Genomic DNA, 24,167 nt, shown 5'->3' with positions numbered 1-24,167 from the left:
CACCCTTGGATAAAATGTCAAATGATGAATGTATTTGTCTTGTTAACGTTTTACTACAACGAGATTTTGTGCGTGTGGAGTGATTGTTTGATGAAACCCACAGAGTGAGGAAAAAGTGGAGTAAGAAATGAGGAGGACGTCCTGGCGGCGTCAACGCTAATTTCAATGGATGAGGAAGCGCCTGTCAACTGACACTAAGATCGTGTAGGAAAAGGCAGAGGGATCACTCTTACTTTGTTTTCGTCGCCCGGTTAATCTGTTCCAGCAGAATGAACATTATTTTTCACAGGTGATTTCAAAGCATGGAAGTATTGAGCGAGCTAATAATTAAGCTGTAATAATAATGATTTTATATATACATGCTACAGAAAATCCCATCCCACTTCTGGGTTAGTTCAACATTATTGTCCTTATGGGGAAATTTGTCCTTCAAACAGATAGAGAAGGTGTAACACATAACACACACATAGACTTTAACATAAATAAAGATGATAAACCACAGAAAATATAGCTCCCATAAAACTATTTATATCAGTCACAGTGTAACATAACTTCCTGAGAACATCGAGCCTTCATCATCAGACCCAATCATGGATGGTTAAAACAACATAAACATTGTTACCCACCATTTCTACTTATACTGAGGAGTGATCATCAGCTGACTCATCCTGAGCATTTAATGCTGTGTCAAAGCCTTCTCCACAGTGCCAAGAAAGCTTCTACGTTATGTTGTTGGCCTTAAAGGAAATTTAAATGAAGTGAGTCTAAAATGTTTGGGCTAATCTTATTAAATGTGTAGGTTTTTAATTATAGAATGTGAACTCTGCCAGATGTTTATCTTGGTTAAAATCCTCCTCCTCTCATTTTCGTTGGATTACAGACATTCTTTATTTCCTTAAATTGAAATAAAATAGACTCACAGGCAGGGTGGTCCTTTCTGTTCTCTCTACGATGTGATTTTCTGTGTGCAATCTTACCCACACAGTGTGCTACTGACTGACATTTCCCCCTTATTTTTAAATTAAATTCATCAGTATTATTGTATCATTTTGTATTATGACGTTATATTAACAGTGACAACCACTCTTTCTCTGTTAATGTTTTTTATAAAAACCAATAAACCGACCAGAGTTCAGGCCATTCCCTTAAACTGGATCGCAGAAGCGTGCCACATGCGCGGTGGATAGTGATGCATCTTTTCCCAGTTTAGACGATCTTCGTGTGAGGCTGTAGTATGTGCGTTGAAGAAAAGCTCCTCTCCCACTGGCTGCTATGACCTAGCTACCGGACGACACTTTCTGTCTTCAGGACTGACCGCTGCGTCTGAAATACTTTTGTAGCGTTTTTTGGCAATCATACATTCAACATACAGTCGTTTATGGTCGCATTGCCGCGACTTTTTAATCGTAGCTGCTGGCCTCTGAGGCTAGCTGGCTAGCAGAGCAGTGACAGAGTGGAGCCAGCTGGTCGGACAGAGGTACAGTAACGTTAGCAAACAAGCTAATTAGCTAGAAAGACTCAGCCTGGATTAGTTACTGTCTTTAATCAAAGAGAGCGCAAGTCTGCGGTTTTACTCACTGCGGCAAAATGAAGATAACTGTGGATTTCGAGGAATGTTTGAAGGACTCCCCACGGTTCAGGTGAGTGATGACAACCAGGCTTTTGTCCTGGTTAGAGGTTATTTATTTATCACAGGGAAAAGTAACCAGCTAGCTGTCTGCTAACCTAAGCTAATCATCAGTAACTAGCTAGCTGTTTGCTGCCTGCTACTTTTCTATTTTTGTCTCTAAGAAAGCTGGGGCCAGCCGGGGAGGCTGCCTGATGGGGTAGGAAACCAAACATAAACTCACTGACCAGTGTGGTAAGCTCATACGAGCAGTAGCAAGCTGTTCTAGAGTCTTTTTCTGTGTATAAATTATGTAAAGATGGGAATATAGATTAAAAATGAATGTTGGAAGTCACTGTCTGTGCCAGTAGCCTTAATTTGCCATTGTTTAAAATTTCAAGCACACAGTACGACACTGTATAACATCCCAGCTTTTTTAAATTTTCACTGTGTGAAGGACATCACACTGTACCATTCTTCCTTATGTAACTGGAATTATATACTTTTGTCAGCTGATACTGCCAGAACAGGACACTAGCAACACTGCAACTAACAATTATTTCCATCCTAGGTTAGTCTGTCAGTTATAATCCTGATTAATCAATTAATTGTATGGGACATAAAATGTCAGAAAATTATAAAATTGCCTGTCACAATTTCCCAAAGCTTATGTTGACATATTCAGATATTCTAACACCCTGAAACTATTGAGTTTGATATTGTAAAAGACAAAGAAAAGCAGCTAATAGTCACATTTAAGAGGCTGAATCCGATGCATTTTTGCTTAAAGAATGACTTAAGTGCCATAGTTGCTGATTCATTCGACTACTTGATTTAATCATTTGAGCTGTACAGGGCTCACAGTTTTTCTCCCACCAACCACATTAGGTTGTACGTCCTTCAACTATCAGCCATTTTTATTATTTCACTTACTAGTGAGTATTTGCATGAAGAGAAGACCTCTGAATAACGGTTGGGTCCATGTCAAAGTGTAATTGAGCTCTTCAGCAGTTTTGTCAGGTGGTGGGTGTTCATATGATGTATTCCTGGCAGCAGTGTCTTTTCTAACATCATCACTCACAACTTCTTCTTTTTTTTTCAATTCATCAAGCCTAAATGTTGGGATGTTTTCTCTCAACTTCCTCCTCACTCGTTTTCCAGAGATTGGAGAAATCGTCTCCCTCCTTCCTCTTTCAGCCCCCGCTCCCTTTGCTGCTGCTGCAACATCCTCTCTCACAAAAACGAGGAACAGATGTTAGAAAGTTGTTTGCAGAAGAATGGAACAGTTTTTTTTAATCAGAGGATTTCAGAGCAGCAGAATAAAGGAAAATGTCCCAGTCAGCTGTGTTACTTGAAGTCGGCTCGTCTAACACTCTAGTGACGTACTGTGTATTACCAAGACTGCCGGGGTATGCTGATCTCAGTCATTATTATACTTTATACTAAATTGGGTATGTTCAGCCAAGCTATTTGATTAGTCCAGTTTTTCTTTATAGCATTGCAGTTAGTATGAATGCCAGTTCTGGTTGCATCTAGTCTGTGTACTCTTTCTTTCTTCCTTTGCATCATCATCATCATCATACATACTCAGACTTGATTGATCTCCGATAACAGAGAGCGCTGAGTCACTGCAGACAGTTTGAAGCTGTGTGTGTCAGTGATGTAGATTTTATCAAACACAGCTAGGAAACTACTTCAGCCGGGCCGCAGACAGAGGCTGTGGTGAACATACATTGTTTGTCTGAAACTGAAACCTTTAACCAATGACTCTCAGTATTGATACCCTTTTCCCATAGACATCAAATGATACATCTTCCCTATTGAAAGTCAGTAATTTGTGTACAAGGCTTGATCCCAGAGTATTAATAAATAAATAGTAAGTCAACAATGGCCAGTATCGAATTGAGGAAACTGCTACACCTCAGTATGACTGGATGTCTAAGTCAGCTGATTTACTTCTGTGATGAAGAAAGAAAGAAGGAAGGCTGCAGAAATATTAAAAGGTTAGGGTGGACCTTTGGTGACCTTGCATTATTCCAGCATAGCTCTGCCCATTCATCCTGAGCAGGTGGATCTTAGCTTGAAGAAATGAAAGCACCTGTGGGGTGTGCAGGACCTTTTAAAAAAAAAAAAATGTGCATGTGCAGCTGCACATATGAAATGTATTGGTCAGATGATTGTAGACAACTTAGAGCTGAAACAGTTTATTAATCTTTAGTGGATTGGCAGAGAATTAATTGGGTGATGATTGTAGACAATTTAGAGCTGAAACAGTTTATTAATCTTTAGTGGATTGGCAGAGAATTAATTGGGAACTAATTTGATCAATTAATAGCTTATGTCATTTTGCAATCAAAAACCCCAAACGTTAACCAGTACCAGTTCCTCAATCGTGAGGATTTTCACATTTTCTCTTGTCTTATGTGATAGTGAACTGAACATTTTGGGGTTTGAACTGTTGGTCAGACAAAATGAGCAATTTAAACATGTCATTGTATTATTTTTTTCACTTTTTTCTGACATTTATAGATCAAATGATTGTTGCCTTAAAATGGAGTAGCTCACCCTTTGTCTCTGCAAATGAAATGTACTCCTGCCTCTCCTTTGTTTCCTTAGCGTCAAATGTTTCCTGTTGGATGAAGTGAACATTTTGAAAAGAAAGTCAACAGTACCTATCACCCAACATCATGTATTCTCCCTCGCACTGCATTGTTATCCAAACGTTCCCACCCCAGACTAGACTCTTACTCATCCTCTCTAACTGCAGCTTCCAAATGTAGGCTCTTTTTAGTGAAAAATGGTTCACCGTTTTTACTAAACAAACCACTTTAGTTCTGTACAGTATTTTCAACTCATTGTACACAAAATGTACCATTGTGCAAAAGCAATCACAATACTAGTATGTGTTATTTTTGTCAGTGTTTTACTATGTGTCTCTGTAGTTTAAAGGATAACTACACCACCTGAATATCCAAATTATGGACAATCTCCAGTTTGTGTTTGATCGTGTTAGTGTGATAGGAAGCCACTTCCCATGGTCCACTGCAACCAGGAGTCCAGCTAAGCACATAGCCCCATCTCTATCTATATTTTTAGTGACCTTTGACCTTCATCTCAAAGTTTCCTGACTGCAAGTCCACTGTAGCTTCATCCTGATGGGCTGGGACTAATCAGAGACTTTCACAGCACAGTTTTCCACTTCGACCACCATTGTTTTACTGTTATTTTTCCATCCCCCACTCGTTATGTTTGGCCAGAGAAGAGGACAGAGCGGGAGAGAAAGACAGAATGGATGAAAACATAGAATATACACCAGTGTGGAGCAGCTCTCGCTTGCTCAACATCTGTTTCCATTTTGGTGTTTGCTTTCAACTTTGTGCCAGAGAATATGGAGCCCCCAAATGTGGAGAGGGTTGTTTTCAAGTGGTAATTTGGCACACCCTACATATTTTTTTTTTTTTTGTTGCTCTCATCCTCATTTTAGTTGGGAAGCTGTCTTTGGTCATAAACCATGCTTTCAGCCTGGAGGAGAGATTCACTACTCCAAAAATTATGTATTTTTGGCAGTAAACCCTAGTAGCCTAGTTTTCCACTTGAGAATAGACATTAGACTCAGCCTTTCCTGGCTCCTCTTCAACTATGGGAGTTGAAAATTACCTTCAGAGGACCGTGGCTTTTCTCCCCACATGTATTAGGAGTAAATGTTTTACATATTTAATTTGCCTTTCTGTCCTGCAAGGTCCCAGAGGACTCTAACATTTGCAATATAGTTTTCATATTAAGTAAGCAGTACGTTTGTATTGGTATTTCAAGAACAATAATGATTCATTTCCAATTAATTGAATAAAACTTTGAACATCTGTGGAACTGAAATGTTACAGTGTCCGATTCTAAATGGGCTGCAGAAGGAAGCATTACACCAAGAGGTCAAAATATTTTTTATATCTGGTAGATATGAACTGACTAGAAGTGAGCTAATTTCTGTATTTAGCAGCAACCTTTTCCTCTGTCTTCGCTTGCTTCTTAATCATGATAACTAGATTGCTTTCTCCTGATTGATTTTACTGATTCTGAGCTCGGCTGAGTGCCATGACATGAAGTCATTGGTCGAACGGCCCCAGTTGCAGTTTCCCCTGAGTCATTGACAGCAGCTGTAGAGCCCGCAGATAACTGGCAGTCTCCTCTAATACAGATCCCAGAGCCTGATGAGGAGTGTTCATACTGTGAAACACCCTGGTTAGTTTCCCATGGGAGTCCGGCTGCAGGCTTGTTAGCATGCTGGGCTTGTTGCAGTTTGATTTAATTGAGCTGCGCTCCATTTCCTTTTAAATGGTTATTAATAAAGGCAATTAACTGGTAATGAAATGTGAGGATTGACTGTACTCCTGCTGTGTTCGTAATTCTAGACACCGTTGTATTTCAGTAGGTATGGGGTAGCATAGTAAATAAAATATCGGCAATATGATATACTTAAACTATTATTTGTACCATTATTTGATCAGAGCGCTGACAGCTGAAACAATTTGCAGAAAATGCTTCAGCTACTATTTTGGTAATCAATTCATCATGTAAGTAATTGTGAAAGTGAAAACACCAAACATTCTCTGATTCCAGCCTCTCAAATATAAGGGTTTTCTTTTTGTTTGGAAACTGAATATCTTAGAGTTTTAAGCTGTTAGTTGGACAAAAGAAGACATTTGAGGACATCCCCTTGGAAATTGTTAAGAGAGTTTTTCACCAACTTCTGACATCTCTGATGATTAATCAATTATTTTCGATTAATTAAGAATCGATAATGAAAATAATGGTTAGTTGCACCCCTAGTTTATAGCTGTCAAGGTAGTTACTCCTGTTTAACATTTTTGATAATATTTAAAGTTTCCTCTCTTACAGAGTAAATGTGTGAACACATTAATATATTAGCCTGTTGTTCACAGTCACTCATCAATCTTTACTGTAGACACTGAAAACGCTGTAGTTATGACTTCCACCTTCTCCTCACTCTGTGTTTCCTCGTGTAAGACAGGGCTGACCGTGTTTAAGAAATACGTAATTGGCCTAAATGTTCATCATAACAACAACAGGCAGAACTTCCCAAGAGCCTGTGTAACTGTTCATCTTTAAGTAATGACCTCATCTTGTTGATGTTGTTGAAGCTTGTGCATCTAATGGTGGGTTTTACCGCAGCGGGACCCCCCCTCCCCCACTGTCTAACAATTACAGGATCTACGTCACAGCACTGAAGCTCACCCCATTCTTTGCATGTCCATCCACAGTAACACATTCAAAGTGTTGAATTGTTCGCCACTACCACCACTGTCACTTCAATTCAGTGGAATAAACTTTACTCATCCCCACTGGTCCACTTTCATTTCATTTACAAACAAAAAAGCAAACATCATGTGTAATCTTCTTTCTATATATTCAAACATTATTGACGGCATAAGCACCAGAGGGAAGAAGAGATGACAAATATGAAATATAATTAGAAAACATCAAAGGAAAGTTGTAATGCAGAGCTATTCAACCGTCAGACATGTCTAAATGGGATTAGTTATAGTCATTTTGAAGTCAGCCTGCTTTGGGCTAACTGTGAAGTTTTCAGCTGGATTATGTTGGGAAATATAAATATGGGATTGGACTGTCTCTGGCAGATACTTAATATACTTAACATTAAATGACTCCATTTGGGACCGGGGCAGAACATTTATTATGACATCAAGGCTGCAACTAAAACGTATTTTCGTTATCGGTTAATTATTATCTTGATGAATCAATATATTGTTTGTTTGTTGTGTCAGAAAGTTGTGAAAAATGCCCATCGAAATTTTCAAAAGCCCAAGGTGAAGTCTTCATAATGTTTTTTTGTCTGAACAATAGTCCATGACCCAAAGATATTCAGTTTACTGTCACATGAGAGAAAGAAAAGCAGCAGATCCTCACAGTTGAGAAGCTGGAACAGATTCATTTTCTGTCCGATCAACTAATCAATTAATCGACCAATCGTTTAAGCTGTATATGACGTTTGTAGCTGTTCAGATGTTGTCCAATGGAAACAGATTTCCAGTCAAACCAGCCAATCCCTAAACAGCAGAACATCTGCATTTGTATTATTATTTTGAAAATATCTTCATTTGAGGAGGAAAGTGAAACTATGTGAAGAGCAGATGGTGTCTGAGTGTCAGCGTATGTGTTTGAAGTGCTGAGGAGGTCTGTGCCACAGGCCCACAGAAGACTCTATTGTGTCGGCAGCGTGGACGACAAACCTGTTCAACTACCTCCCTACCTCCTGCATGCAGAGTGCACACAGAGCCAGAGAGGCGGCACTCTTTGTTTTGGATCATGGTCGCTGAATCACTGCAAAAGAATTACCCGTCTTTGTTTTTTTGGAAGATGTTACTACAGTATGTAGTCACAGCTCTGACTAATAGGTGGAGGGTTAGTATCTCAGAAAGGATCTAAGGCTTTGTCTATTTATGATGTTAATTTTGGTTGTTGGCAATGTAAGAATACTACTAAAATAAAACTTTTATATAGCTGTTTACTCAAAGTAGCTAAAATAACACATGCACAGAGTGGTTTCCCGGGCAACCCTGTGTTGCTGCAGAGTCTACCAGTCACAATTTAAGGTGGTATTGTGTGCTGATCTTTTTGGGCAATAGATTATACTTGAAGTAATTTATCAAGAACAATCAACCAAAAATCTGCTGGTTCTAGCTTCTCAAATGTGAAAATTTGCTGCTTTTCTTTTTTCTTTTTTTTTTTATATATATAATTGGAAGTTGACTTGTTGAGATTTGGACTGTTCAAGAAAACAAACAATTTAAAGATGTCACCTTGGACTCTGGGTAATTGTGATGAGCATTTTTCACAGATTTTGTGACATTTAACTAAACTAAAATAATCAAAAACATATTTCTATGTATGACAGCACTGATAACTGGTTCAGTCAGCCCATAATGTAAACTAAATAAAATGTTATTCCTTTAACACCATGTAGAGCTGATTAGATTCTCACTCAGATATCCACATTTAATGGATTTTCCAAAGTAGAATATTTCATGTTGACAATTAGTGTAGCTGGCAGCTCTTGATAGGTTATTAGTTTACATGTATAATAATGTCAATAAGGCTGAGTGACAGTTAAAGAAGTGTGGTAGTAGTGTCATATTATGAGATATTGGTACTCATTAAAATACGGTCAGCTAATTGTGGTGCAAATATCAGAACTAACAAATCTCAAAATGTATTAGCCAGACAATTTTAATCCAAGCAGGTGGCTTCTCTTCTGGAAGTACAGTTTTGTGGACCTCTATCTGGTGTATACTGTGGATTAGTGTCCCTTTGCGTGATCTTGGTCAACTTAAAGCGAAGTAGGACCCAAACATTCCTTTAGTGATGCTGAATTGGCCTCTTTCTCACTGATGTGGTCTAGAAGGCAGACGTTTTTTCTTCTTCTTTTCATGGGCTGTAGTCTGCTTCTTACCACACGTCTCTCTTTATTTAGCCCCAGCTTCACACTCACACTCACACCCAAACTGCACTTAATCCAGGATGTCTTACTTCCCTAATTTATGTCGTTCCATTTAGTGAAAAAGCTAGTAATCATATGTTGCTATTTCCTTTTACTTTTCTGCTAGAATTTACTCCTTCCACCTTCCACTATGTGTGCTGTTGAGAGATGCAAGGTTATTGACACATAACCATAATGCAATGTTGAGAATGTGGAAGTGTGTCTGAATGTTCTAACCCTAATGTTTATTCACCCCATTCATTGCCTTGTTTAGCACTAGTATAAGAAAGTAGTTTTCTCAAACTGCGAAAATGTATGATGGCTCTATCTCTGCCCTGACTGACAGAGAGCATGAAAATTAGCAGCCATCAGCAGACTCTTTGCTTTCTTTACCCCCCAAACTTTCTCAGGCTGTCCCTTAGTTTGGATATCAAGAGTCAATTCAGATTCAGCACTTCAAACCAATGCATCAACTCATTACTGATGTCTCCTCCTCAATACACCTTACCTACAAATACTTACACTCGTTGTTATCATGGTCTCAGAATTTGAGATTAAGAGATTTAAAGGTTGTTTGTCTGTTGTTTGTATAAACCATGTGATTTCCTTTTTATATGTGCTTCGTTGTTCAATGATGTGTATATATATATATATATATATATAGTGTGTGTGTGGGTGATTTGCACAAGGATATATGTAATTGCAATGTATTTTGTCTTGTACCAGTGCCATGTTTTATATGAGTCTATATCACCACATATTTTCAAGGTGTGTGTGTGTGTGTGTGTGTGTGTGTGTGTGTGTGTGTGTGTGTGTGTGTGTGTGTGTGTGTGTGTGTGTGTGTGTGTGTGTGTGTGTGTGTGTGTGTGTGTGAGAATTAAAAGTCTGTGTCTCTCGCTCTCTCATGATTTCTTCTTCTGCTCATTATCCAGACTCAGGCTGGACATGCTCCAAGGTCAGAGCTGTGAGGCAATGGCCCAGATTTTCATTTTGCTAGGGCCCCTCCTTTCCTTATCCTCTGTCAGCACTTTCACAAGTTCACCCTGCAGGCTCAAGTTACGAGATTAGAAGGAAATAGTCATGTTCTTGTGGTTGCATAGAAAGCCAGAGAGTGACTGACTGGATTGAGTTAGGTTAATTTTTCTAAACTATTATTTTTTCCAGGAAAAGATGACTGAGTGTGTCTGACCTTTTCCAGGCCATCCTCCCTTCAATTCACTCAGTTAAACACATTCACATCTGAGAGCTGCCCACTGAAGGTGTCCGGTTGTTTGCCCCTGAGCAGCTACAACTGAGCAAACAAGGTCAATTGCTTTTATCAAGGACAAAGGGACAGGCATGATGAGAGAATGAAGAATAGAGTATTCTTAGATTTAAATGCTTACAGTATATATTTAGAAATATAAATTGATAATTAGAGAAGAATTGGCAAGTCCGTGCTTCCATTCATCAATCAGAGAGCTTTTTTTTGATTGATTTAATGAAGGTATTGTGGTGGCTTTTGTGTGGGGCTAATATCAGTGTATTTGCCATATCCCTTTATGGTTTTCCTTAGGATTGCACCCAAATCTTCCTGGGAAGACTGATCTGGGACATGCTACTCTGTGAATGCTTCGGCCCTTCCCTCTGTTTGCTGGTAATGCTGGCCAAGGATCGTAGCTTGTACTCACCACTGTGGTACTCATTTCATCTGTACCAGCAAAATGCCCAGTGTATAAATATAGAAAAATATAAGAATAGGCCTCTTGAAGTTAGACATTAGAGCCAGTCAGCAAAACAGTCATGATTGTGGGTGATTCATCAAAGAAATGGACTTGTAGCAACTGACAAAGGCAAACAGGGCTTGTAACATGCTCTTTAGCTTTTGACCAGGATTAATGTATCCGTGTGAGAGAGGCAAGATCTTTATTGCTTTTGACCCTGAGTTTGCCCTCCATGTCTACTTAAGTCCTTAGTTCATTCCACTGTTTGGTTTGTTAACAGAATCTCATAAAAATGAAAACGATGCAACTCTGTGACACTGTTCCCATGTTGCCTTTTCTCTTCAACTAGGTTTGTTGAATTATAAAGCATAGAAGATATAACAGATTTATTAAACTGATACCAGTTTATGCTATTTAAGTTTAGGTTCGTATGAGTAAAGTTTATTTTGCCATACAGTTCATCTTTTGTGCAGTGTAGGGTTAGCACCTATAAGGGACAAGCAACAAACGTATTCAGCCAAATCATGTCAGTTTCTGCATGATCAACAGTTTGGTTTTAGCATCCCCACAACTCAACTTGCTACCTGTGCATGCTTTTCTTATTAATTAAACATAGCTGCAACACTGCGTTATTTCCTGCTTCAGGTGGCATAGCCAGCGACTAAACATTTTTGATCCATTTCAGCCAGGGCAAGAATTAACCAGCCAGCTAGGTTTGAGCTCATGGTCAGCAATGGAGCACCAGCGCTGAAGATATTGGTGCTTAGTGTGTATTGTTTAGGTGGATTAATTGTAAATGGAGTGATGACATATAGTGAGTCATTGTTCTGTCAAGTAACAGTGAAATCAAAAGACTACTTATGTTTCCCAGGACCTTTTATTCACATGCCAATACAATACCTTAGATTCAGTATACAGTATAAAACACGCTGCATACATACTGTAAAAAAATCTGTACATGTACACAAGAATCTGTCATCCTAGTACCTCTAGTTGAAAGCACTCAGCTAGCTCAGTCAGCCTCTTGTTTTTCCCTGACAGTGACCAGATGTTGGCAGCTGTTGGTATGACACCATACGGAAGGACAAAGAGCTGGGGGGGTGTTTGGGGAATGCCATCCACTGCTACTGCGGGGTGTCACTCATAATCCCTTTGCTTTCGGCTGACACACGACGCACAGACACTCTCTCACTCACACACACACACACACACACACACAGTACTGCACGACATCACGAGAGTTTTCCCTTGAATGGAAGCAACGACATTTACATTAAAGCATTAAATTAATGTTCTTATCTCCAGCGATTTACATTGAGGGCATTAGCATAATTAGCCTGAAATCTAGATAATCCGTTTTACAAGAAATGATAGATAGAAAAGGACAGAGTGCTCCAACTGCACCAGTAGATGGAAACTATTCCTGTGTCCCTGTTCTGTAGAGAGTAAACTTGCCTTTCTGCAGATTATTACCAAACTAAAAACTAAACACCATAGTAAAGTTGTTCTGTCATACATTCAGTTTCTATCAGCTCGAATTATATGAACTTAATACAATGTTTTTAATTTAATAGGGTGGAAAAGTAGCACAGTTAAATCTTTTTAATGTGGCTGAAGTCACCAACATATATATTGGATAGTAATAATTACTAAGGTGATGAACTGCCCTAGTGTTGTAATTATTATGTGCACCTGAGTTCAAGCCCAGCAAGTATCTTTCCTGCTAATGTATACTTGAGTAGTGTAAAGTATCTTCATACATTATTAGTCGTGGTTGTTCTTATCTTATTTATTGTGTTCTACCTCTGCTGAAAATGTTCTACTGTAGTAGAGCCACTCACCAGCTGTTTGTGTACCTTTCCTACATTGGAGTTATGTCACAGTAACGGTAAACAGCTCAGATTATTATCAAAAATGAGCGCAGATGAATTCCCAAGCCCGTGCTGGGATGAGGTCTGTGAGTTTCTTCTTCCCCTGTCGTGGCACTCACATGCTCATAGGCTGTTGATCCTGTGGAGAACCAAGCTGTGCCTTGTCACGTTTTGAAGGGCAGAATGCCAGACCTGACTCTAGCCCTGCGGCATTACCCAAAATGGCAGCTCTCAGTCTGGCTGCCTCTAATGGTGTATGTTTCTGCACGTGCTTGTGTCAGTACTGTAAGAGGGTATGATATCACGTCTTACACTTGCAGTTTTCAGAGGCTATAATTGTAGAATATGGGCATGCTTGTGACATTGAATTGTTACATCAACAACTTGACAATTTTTAAACACAGGATGCAACAGTCGGGCAAATGTTTGTCCCATAATCATAGACTATGATCAGAAAAATTTGGTAATCAAGATATGATGTCAGTGGTAATTATGTTGCTCTAATGCTTTTTATGTGTACTTACCGAGTATTGTCATGTGGAACATTAAATGCCTTCGCTTGTGAAGAAAGTGTAATATAGAGTAAGCTGACATGTTTTATTTTTATCTTAAAACATTCTTACTTCATTAGTCTGTATACAGTGGATGCAGGACAGATGCTAAGTGGGGAAAATGGTAATGATGTGGTAAACCAAATGGGTACAGAGGGAGTTCATGTTCTTTTCATAAGGATTCCCCTGCAGTGTGTCTTTTGTCTTGTTTTCAACATATGAATGCCTCTCCATGCCAGTGAAGTTGACAGTATATTGAGTCATGGTTACACTTAATTTCAATTGCTTTTTTTTTTTCTTTCCCCGCAGAGCCACCATAGAGGAAGTGGAGGGGGATGTGTGTGAGTTGGAATCCAAGCTGGACAAAGTGAGTACCACCCATGAAAAACATCGCTTAATTGTTCATTTGTTCTACTGTGTGAACTGGCAGCTACGGAGGCCGTCCTGTAAGTGGAAAGTTGTAGGTTTGTCCCTGGCCTTGTCCCCAGTATATCCCCTGGTAGACTGCTTTTGAGAAGACTCTAATATAGACACTGTGCACCTTGCTTGCACTTTGATGAAATATGTGGGTGTGTGTGCGTGTTTCAAAGGTATGACACCCATTATACCGTAGTATTTACTGTAATTGCACAATTTACTCACTGAGTGTTTCAGATCTACCAAGTTATTTTGGAGCAGATCACACATCTCTGTTCATTGCCAACACAGTGGGAAATTAACACCAACTGCCAGCCAAATGGTGGTTTACCTGTGCCTAATTAATTCGCTCTATGAGTATTTTGTCAAGTAGCATGTAATCATCTTTTAATCTAACAATCAAATTTTTTAAATCAAAATCATAAAAATGGTGACTGTTAGAATCTGTTCTGTTCCCAAAAAACCTTTTGGGTGCCATAATACTAGAGATTTAGGTTTTAGGTGGTGTCAACAACAACTTGGACGAACAGCTTTTTCTGTCTGTAGAATTCCGTATCTACAGAACTCAAACTGCATCCTGACTGAGATCATTTTAAACTCAAACTGAGTCATGTAGTCATGAATGATATGAGGCTTTATTGTATTAGTTTGTGTCTTGTATTTTTTTGTCTGTGTTCTGAGTTTTGTTTTGTACTGTTTCTTGTGTATTTGTTGTTGAGGTTTATGTATTTTAAAGGCCCATCTAGGGACCGGCATTGCAAATTAGCTTAGGCTATAAATGCGTGTGGCATTGGTTTATGCTACATACTTGTTCCTATACAAATAAACATTAAATAAATGATAGTAAGATCAGGATGATCTTGTGTTGTCTTTGACATAGTTTGCCATCTATAGTGTGATTTGCTGAATATAAACAGAGTGTGTTTTGGCTTCTTTTTGTTATGCTTGACTTTCTAACTAACGGCTAACTCTCACATGGGAACCCTTGTTTTTAATGCCAATAAATTCTTGCCTTTTGGTGTTGTTTCCTGTAGCTGGTTCAGATTACATTCTCACTCCAAGTGAGCTGCATCACAGTTCATCTTGCTTACTTTTCTCAAATGAACTAGACTAAACTAATAAACCAAACAAACAAACAAACTAGTGTTAATCTGTAGTTGTATCCTGGCCTGATAGCAAACCAATCTCCCAGCGGATCCCCGCAGAGCTGAGAGTATGTCCACTAGCTGAGGTTGAGACCTTGGAAGATCCCAGTTCATTGTTCCTGGACTTACAGTCTTGCAGAGTCCCACCCTCCTCCTCACCCCACCTCTGTGACTCAGCCCCAGCCTCACTTCCCCTCTTGCTCTGGAGAGGAAGGATCTGCTGGAGAGTGGGTGTGTTTGCCTGCATGAGTATGGCTGGGATAGTGTGTATGTGTGTTTGAGTGTGTACGTTTTTATGGGTGGAGTCGAGAGACCAGGGTTCAACTTTTTCTTGTAGGTCTCTACCTGCCTGACATGTACACACACTGCCATGTTGTGAAATGTAAACAGACTTTTAACTGTGCCATTATTATTATTAAATCTGCTCTGTATCTCATATAACTATAAATACACCCAGTTGTCAGTTTATTAGGTGCACCTAGCTAAAACTAAGGCAGTCTAATACAACAATCCTGCAACAAATCCTACCTTCAGGAAGGTTATTATGTTCAGTTTATGTTAAAACATAAGTCATAAATGTTTAGAAAGGTGTTGATTCAGTTGTTTGTCATTTTGGAAGCTGCAGTTTGTGGTGCTGTTGCATTGTACATTTGTCATTTAGTCTACTCTTATTGATATAAATGCAATGGACAAAATAAGGGCTGTTATATTAGACTGCAGTAGTTTTAGCTGGATGCACCTAACAAACTGGCAACTCAGTGTATGTCCACCTGGAACAGAGCATAGGTACAGTGGAGAAAGCAGATTTTAATAGTTGATATTTAATAGTTGCTTGCATAAAAGATGTGCACCTAATGGGTCACTTCTAAAGTTATCTTCTACCATCTGAACTTTGTGTCTTAGACAGTTATATGTTTGGGACTAAATGAAAAATCAATATGTTGCGTTCTATAGAGGAGTTTGATATATGATTAAAATAATTTACTTTTATTCTATTTCATTTCTGATTCAAGTCTCTAATTAACTTGTTTTGCTGCAGAATTCCCAACGTCAATTGTTTAAATAAGGCTTTCCTAAAGGAGGAACAAGCATTTTGTATTTTATCAGCTTTTATTTATTAAATGACTGTTGATCACTTAATAATCTATTAAGAATTTGCTCAAGATTAGCATTTTTAGTTGAGTTATTTAGCTGCTTTGGCTGCAGAGGCACATTCAGGCTGTGTGTCATCTCCTGCGTGGGAGTGAATGGAGAACGGCCAGCATTTGTTGTGAGTTTACATAACCTGGAATTATCTTTGACCTCAATGAGTCAGAAGGGAAAGTGCCTGTTGTTAATTACCAAGAAACTGACTAAGTTCCACCAAATATATATGTACGATTCCTGAATCTGTTTTTAGCAGCAAACTTCAAGTGTTTTTAATAAGAGGGGATGCCCTGAAGAAATGACCAGAACCATTTCTTGTTTCTCTTCACTCAAGTGTTATCATCTTCTCTCCACTTCTGTCTTATTACTGCATTTCTTAATTCCTCTCTTTTTTTTCTCCCTAAGCATTTGCCTCTTTGTCTTTCTCTCTGTAGTTGGTGAAGTTGTGTATTGGGATGATTGATGCTGGAAAAGCCTACAATGCAGCCAACAAGCAGTTTGTTAACGGAATCCGGGAGCTAGCCCAGCAGTCCACCAAAGATGAAGTCATTGAGGTAAACAAAAACACAACCTGGCTCCATCTCAATCATAGATTGTCACCAGCATTTGTACTGTCACAGTATGGGCTTGTTTCCTTCTTTTTTTCCATGTGAGGGGGCAGGCCTCTTTTTGGCATTTTTAATATAATTTAATATCAAGTTAAGTTATTTAATAATAGTAAAATAAAAAACCTGTACAGTGTAAAACCATGACTGACCTCTTCCTAGTTCCCAGATATAAGGAGGCCTGTACTTCCTCTCTGTATGCACGCACTACCATTTTGTCTAGTCTTTTTTAAGTAAAGTGTTTTCATCCTTGAGTTGATGACATTGCCAGAATAAATCTTAATTTAAAAAAGCCTAGTAAAACCTTGTACTGTCCGCTGGGTCTTGCCGAGGTCAGATGTTTTGTTTTGTTTTGTTTTCTCATATGATTTTTGCATGGCGAGGCAAGCACTTCCTGTCTGCCTTTGTGTATTTTGCTCAGTGCCTCTCCCTTGGGTTTGAAGTTCAGCCACGGCATGTATTTGAAGGGAGTAACGTAACCAAAGGAATTCTTTACCAAAGTGCTATTGTGTCTCCAAAAACAGACACAGTTTCCTTATAGCCTTACCTGTCTGACGCAAGAGTTTGTGTCTGTGATGTCGCATGCAGGAGCACTTTAGATTTCATCACATTTTATTTATTTGTGGAACCTTGTCTTAATATAGGCCTCGTTTTCATTGTTATTGTGTGATTGTCTGTGCTTTATTGTAATAAGAATACCTGGTGACATTCTGTCTCTGCCTGCCTTCATGGCTGTCCTTCTTTCCTCTCCACAGTCGAGTCTCACAAAGTTTGCTGAGAGCCTGCAGGAGATGATCAACTATCACACGGTATGCTATCACTGCCATGTGAAACCGGATGTATTGTGATGCTTTTTCTCTTAACAGCTGGGTGATGACAAAACTCAGCTGGGCTGACAGTCTGGAACAGCTCTTTATCTGTCAGAGCATTTATTTACTGCTGGGAAGGACAGCCGCAGACTCCAAGACAGAGGAAATGGGTCTGTGAGAGGATGGCCACTAGTTTGAGAAAGAAGCGGAGAGTGTACAAGAAATGCTTTATAGAGGATTAGCAATAATGTCAGGGTGGTGTTGAGCAATTTTAACCTTCAAGTGCTTTCATGCTTTATTCAGAAGTAGAGGAAAATGGCTATAATAAAACTTCCAGGTGGGATTTCAAATGATCTATTCCCTGCCTCCCATATTGTGGAGTGTTTATCTGTTGGAATAAATAATGCGTTACTGAGGTAAACATGGTCATGGTCAACTTTTTACGATTCGGTTGTCATCCTGGAGACAGCTGAACTACAAGATGAACCATTCTAGGCTTCGTTCAGATTAATATAAGTACTCTATTGGCCTTACAGGTTTTACAGCTTGGTCATCTAATGCACTTCACTTCTAACCACTAGGTCCTGGACAATGAATAAACATGACACCTCATCCATTGCTTTATCCTCTCTTGTCCCCCACTAAACTCTCCAAGGAGCCCAGTAGGACATATCTGATTATGTGGCTGTTCTTGTCCTCTTGTTGGCCTCCTCAGTTGGCAGTCTCTAGTAGGCATGACACTGACATTGAGAAATGGAGACACAACTTTCCTCTGTTTGGCCTCTCATTAAGAATCCCTCAAACACAGAAAGGGTGCATGGGGTGAGCTACAGGCTTTTGTTCTACAGTGGACGTTCTTTTCTTGATCTCCCTTGTCATGTCTTGTTTCTGTTAGCTTTGCATAACATGTTCAGAGTGAGTTCCCAGCCAGCATCACACTGTCTGAGACATGTTAGAACAAACTACTAAGCCGGGGGTGCTGCTGCTGGGATTTGAACCTTTAACGGTCTTTGTGGTTGTGGATGGGAACTTTACCCCTGCGCTACCTGTGCATCCCTAAAATTATTTGTTTAGATCATGAATTTCAACAACTTTAAATGTGAATGATGAACACTCAACCATTTATTTATAAGCTTTACACATGGAAGACATTTTGACTTGTCATAGCAGGAAAGGCATACATGTACTGTAACTAACAACATGAATGAAGCCATTAAAGTGTCCCAGAATGCACAACAACACAAAGCACCTGTCACTGGCACACCTACATTGGATGCAGTCATTATTGTTATTAATTACACATGTTAAAAAGACCTATTCTGTCCATCACTAATTGATACAATTAATCACTTAATGCAACCACTAACACCACGTTTAGTGGCTCAAGAGAATGGTAAAATAAGTTAAAGACACTTTTATTTAGATGTATTTATTTTATTAATTTATTAGTAGATTGACAGAAAACTAATTGGCTACTATTGTTTTTATCATCAAATAATAATTTAGTAATTTTTCTAGCAAAATGCCATTGTAATTTTGAATTTGACACCTTGGACTCCAAGAAATTGTCGGCATTTCATTTTTTATTTTATTTTTTTACAATTTTCTGCCAATTTATAAGGCAAGCAATTAATGGATTCATTAAATTCATTAAAAAAAAGCTGATTAATCTGTAATTTTAGTCATGTTTTTCTTAGGAAAACTAATGTTTCTAAATGGATAAATTTAACATTATTCATGTATCTGTTCAAACTGAAAGCAGCATTAAACTTTTTCCTTGGGATGAATACGTTAAACATTTCTGTTTACAATCATTACACATGTATCATTTCAATGAGAGATTTTGGCTAGTTTTTGGTTGAACTGGGTTCTATAGACAGTCTGTGTTCCACCTTTAAGCCAGACTGTAACACTCCCAGGTCAAGTAAGATACTGTATATGTCATCTTAACTAGTATCCCAAAAACCATCACTCAACAGCGGGGTCTTTCTCTTCTTATTAGCTTCCTTGACTAGACCCCTGAAAGCCTCCAGGAGCCACAGTGCAGGCCTGCGACTGTGACTCAACAGTGGGGACTGTGGTCACGTCAGCTGACTGTCAGATAGGTTTTTGCCACTCAGCGATCTTTCAGCACATGATCCTCTCAAACACAGTGCTCAATCTGTTCGTCACTGGTAGCCTCTCCCAGCCACATTCTGCGTATTGTCTTGTCTGAAATTGCACTGAAGATAGATTTAGGGAATGTGTGTGTCGGGCCTTTTGCTTAGTAGCTCATTTTTTAGAAAGCGTGCACTACCAAGAATAAGGAAATTGCGTCACTTCTCGTGTTCATGTCTTTATGAGGGGAGTTTACAAAGTGAGCTTGTTTGTGTAAATTTAGCAGCTTAATTGCACCCTGTGATGTTAACAAAAATCCTCCCAAACAGAGGTGCTGAATGCTGACTTGCAAAACATCCTGTGGCCTGGAAAGTGAATACATTCATCAGCTTTTTGCTGCTTTCTAAGAGAAGTGCCTTAAGATGTTTAAGATGCTTGAATTGTTCCACTAACTAGAGATAAGCTAAACAGAAAGGAGCATTTACTCTTTCTTTCTTTCTTCACAGATATTATTCGATCAGGCCCAGAGATCAATCAAGACCCAGCTTCAAACATTTGTCAAAGAGTGAGTATTAACTGAATAAAGACAAATAAAGCTGGTTATATCTCTGAGCAATCTGAGCTCCTGAAGAATGGCCTAAATTTACTTTTTGTGTCGTCTCTCTGGAGAACAAGCCACATTTACATTTTACTCTTGCTTGTATCCAGATCAACTTAAAATAAGGAACACTGGACATATCTGATGGGAACTTAATATACTTGTACTTTAAATCCATGTAGGAGGAAAAGTGTAATGGATTTTGAATACAGAAGGCCTACTCATTTCTGAACATAAAGTAGAAGCTGGAGGGATGTCACATATTTGATGGGCGAGTATCCAGACAGGTCATGTAAGGACATTAAATTACATTATATATAATAATGTATATATAATAATATTTTCTAGTCAAATCAAGACCTCATATCTCCCTCAAGACCTAATACAGCACTGAATTCCAGACTGCTTGTATAAGTGCATGAAGCATAGGTTTATTTCATTATAAGGATTAGCAGCTTTTGCCCCTGGCATACCAAGACTGAACACCCACATCAGCAGCACCCATACTTCTCAGAGAAAGCCGGGAAACACGTTCCATCATAATTACTCACTACCTTGCAGCAATCAAATATTAATCTCACTTTCTCATTCTCAAAACACACCAAAGAACTTTTTTTGAGTACTTTGTCCTCCCCAAGATAAGTGGTTCTGTCCAGTCACTTTCATGGCCAGAACACAAGACCTGGGTCAAATAGTTTAAGCAAATGATTTAATTTGTTTTGACCTTCTCGGATTTCCAGCTGACCAAGATTTATGAAATCACCTTTAACCTTTGGGTGTTCCTGTTGCCTGACCGTGGTTGTGTTGCTTGGTATCCTGAGATAACTTTGCTTTCTTTAACATTTGACCTTTCCCCTCACAGGATTGTAGACAACAAAGGGACATGTCTTATTTGACCTTGGTCATAGAGTTTGTCAAACCCATTAAGCTTCATCCTTAAATTGTGTGTTGTTGTTGTACTACTTTATATATTTGTGGCACCATCTAAGGCTATTTCCACCTAGCTCAGGTAAGAAGGCGTATTTTTAGTGTTTAGGTTAGTGATCAACAGCAAAAGACTGGAAAAACTAATTTGTAAAACCTTTATTCTCACAACCTAATTTTTTCTTAAACTTGATTTCCCCATTTACACTCCCACATACTAATAAATTATTGTACAATAAGCCCTGAATTGAATGTGTTTGTAAACCTCTGTCCCCTCCCTCCCTTTGCCAGTGACATTCGTAAGTTCAAAGAAGCCAAGAAGCAATTTGACAAAGTGAGCGAGGAAAAAGAGGCAGCACTGATCAAGAACGCCCAGGCTCCCCGCAACAAGCAGCATGAGGTGGAGGAGGCCACCAACATCCTCACTGCCACACGCAAGTGCTTCCGACACATCGTCCTCGACTACGTCTTACAGGTACAAAAAGTCACTTAGGGATTTAAATTATAGCACTCTGTAAGTGACAAGTATCAACAAAACTCGCAAGAGATGTCAAGAAGAAGAGAAGTCTTATTTTGCACAGAAACGGTGGACTAGCTGCACATTTCAAGAAGCAGTGGCATGAGTGTGTTTTATTTATATTGTTGATTTTATTACAGTGCATGCTGTAATCATGGAATTCCTTTAATGCGGAGTCTCATTTTAGTCCACATTTTGCAGCGCATTGAAACAATACATTGGGTTTAAGTGATTCAGTTTTCAACCGGACTATTTACAGCAGTAGATTGCTGACATGCAGCTTTTTAACAGAGAAGCTCAGCTACACACCGTTACGCACAATATTTCTCTGTGCACTGTAGCCAAGCCAACATGGATTTGGATATGGAACTTAAAATGCTGAGTCAGGTTGAAAATGCTGATGTGGCACAGAGAAGAAAGAACAGCAGCTGTGTTTCATTCTGTTACATCCAAAGTGAAACACCCAAACTCATCCACCTGTCATGTTCCAGTTTACCACATCAGAGTGGATTTGGCTCAAAAAGAGTTGTAGCAGAAGCATCAACAGGACACTGAGAGAGCAGCAGGAGAAGTAGTTGTAACAGTGTTGACAGGACTAGCTGAAGAAGAGGGTAGTTTTAGATTTTTGTCTTGCCGTGAACAGTGACGTGATAGTATATAGTGGCATACTACATCTATATGCATTTGCATAAATGGATTAATAACGTGCTTATTATATATTTCATTGTTCTATTGAAGCATATTTAGGAGTTCATATTCATTTTCACATTAGGCCTCACATTAGCCCCTAGGCTGGTGTAAAGTGACTACAGAAAAATCAATTGAATAGTTTGACAGGTTATGGTCAGTAAAAACATTATTGCACATTGTTCCTATGACAGAAGAAGCACTGTGGTGGAGAAATTATTCATATTTTTAGGTAAGATCATTTGAGAACTAGCAGAAGCAGAAGAAAGCAGAAGGAGGAAGGACACAAGAAAACAACAGAAAATTTTTTTTTGTATTCCCTGTTCAAAATAAAACTCTCAGGTCTAAAAGTACTTGAAGAATACTGCCCCATTATATCCAACATTTGAAGAAAAACTACTGAATTCAAAATGAGTCAAAATTTACAATTTCATTAATGAGATATCTTAAGACTTTTCAGAAGTTGAATCGTCTGTGCAGAAGGAAATAAAACACTGCATATCTCCTTCTGTGCAAACATGTTCCTTCTTCTTGTACTTAAATTTGTCAATCTGTTTAGATCCGTTTGACCTTTTTTCTGTCAAACTCACACAGATGTCTTGTACTCTGACCTTTCACTATAAAATCTGCTCATGTATCATTGAATACATCAGCTGAGCCCTAGGCCTCTCCTCTTGGCCACAGTAGCACTGATGATGAATGCTTTGTGCTTTCTGATAAGGCAGCTGCCAGCCCTGTTATTGAATCTCTCTCCAAAGGAACAGACATTGTTGTATGGGGCACAGTTTGCTCCAAAATTAGATTTTGAAAAGAAAACCCAAAAGCAGGTTTCAAAATAGGTTTGGCGGTCTGCTCCAGTGGCCCACTGCATAATCACTCTCTCATAAAATGAAGCCTGGCTGTGAGAAATTAGTTGAGTTTTTATCTTGCCTGTTAGTCTGCTTATAGGAAATCTATAAGCCCAGCAGCTAGCACAGCTGATTTTAAATAGGTCTCCCTTAAAGTTTAACATTTGGGTAGTGCTGTCAGCACTTTTTAAATGCTGCTAACTTCTGCAGCTGTGCTTGCAGGAAACATTTGAGACAGATTTCAGCTTTATTTTTTTGTTCTTTTTAGATTGTTTTTGTGGCATTTTTGCTTAATTATACAGTGTACAGTTTACAGTGACATGCAAGATGGTAGAGTGAGAGGAAAATATATGAGAGAGGTTGTAAGCCAGGCTTGCATTCATAACATTTTAAGAATGGAGTCTCTTTTATCATGCTGTGCCACGTAGAGCTGGATCATAAAATACTGAACTGGGTTTGTCATGTTGACTATTGGTCAAGCCTAGAAAAAACATGTACATGTAATAACATTATGCCGTCTCACTTCATCCTGACCAATATGTTATCACCACTGACAAACAAACCAATGCCTAAAATTTGAATACACACATAGCACAGAAAAGCGGAAGTGCAATTAACACCAGAGATAAAGGAGGGAGTATGTTTGCAGAACTTAACAAACCTGAAATTTCCCATGCCTGAATAGTGACTAATTTAAGCCTAAATCTTGCTCAAACTTAGTCCTACAAGTGTGGAATTACCACACCGATTACCAACCGATTACCAACCAAATGCTCATAAATTTTGCTTGTGGCAGTTGTGTTTGCACTTTGCTGGTTAAACAACCATCGTTTAGAGGTGCTACTCCAGTCAAAACTACTAATTGACTGTAATTGAGAAAAGGAGGGGGCTTGTAAAAGTTGTGATGCACCAGCCACTGCGGCTAGGAGACGGAAAAATACGCTTCCTTTCCTGGGTGGGAGTTACATCTGTGTACAAACACTAGTGTGGTTAGTGTTGCCAAGGAAAAGGGCCTTGGCAAAAAAAATTAAATATGCTGGCCACAACAATGATTTGAACTTTTATTCAGTGGATCGAAATGTGGTGCCCCTACATTCGTGACCACAAAGAAGAAAAACAACTGGACCCTG

At 38.9% G+C, this 24,167-nt stretch overlaps 1 protein-coding gene across 1 annotated transcript in view; it reads left to right on the top strand.

Moving 5' to 3' along the window:
- Positions 1 to 1,576: 1,576 nt before the first annotated feature.
- Positions 1,577 to 24,167, top strand: part of acap2b (ArfGAP with coiled-coil, ankyrin repeat and PH domains 2b) — a 49,163-nt gene continuing 26,572 nt past the window's right edge. Inside the window, exons 1-6 of the mRNA XM_070908390.1 lie at positions 1,577 to 1,640; positions 13,554 to 13,611; positions 16,387 to 16,506; positions 17,313 to 17,366; positions 19,970 to 20,028; positions 21,277 to 21,460. Coding sequence (XP_070764491.1) covers positions 1,588 to 1,640; positions 13,554 to 13,611; positions 16,387 to 16,506; positions 17,313 to 17,366; positions 19,970 to 20,028; positions 21,277 to 21,460 — 528 coding nt within the window. The 5' untranslated portion in view covers positions 1,577 to 1,587. The remainder of the gene's footprint in view (positions 1,641 to 13,553; positions 13,612 to 16,386; positions 16,507 to 17,312; positions 17,367 to 19,969; positions 20,029 to 21,276; positions 21,461 to 24,167) is intronic.

This window comes from Enoplosus armatus, chromosome 7 (assembly GCF_043641665.1).
Source record: "Enoplosus armatus isolate fEnoArm2 chromosome 7, fEnoArm2.hap1, whole genome shotgun sequence".
Classification (NCBI taxonomy): domain Eukaryota; kingdom Metazoa; phylum Chordata; class Actinopteri; order Centrarchiformes; family Enoplosidae; genus Enoplosus; species Enoplosus armatus.
This window is presented reverse-complemented; position numbering and strand designations above follow the sequence as displayed.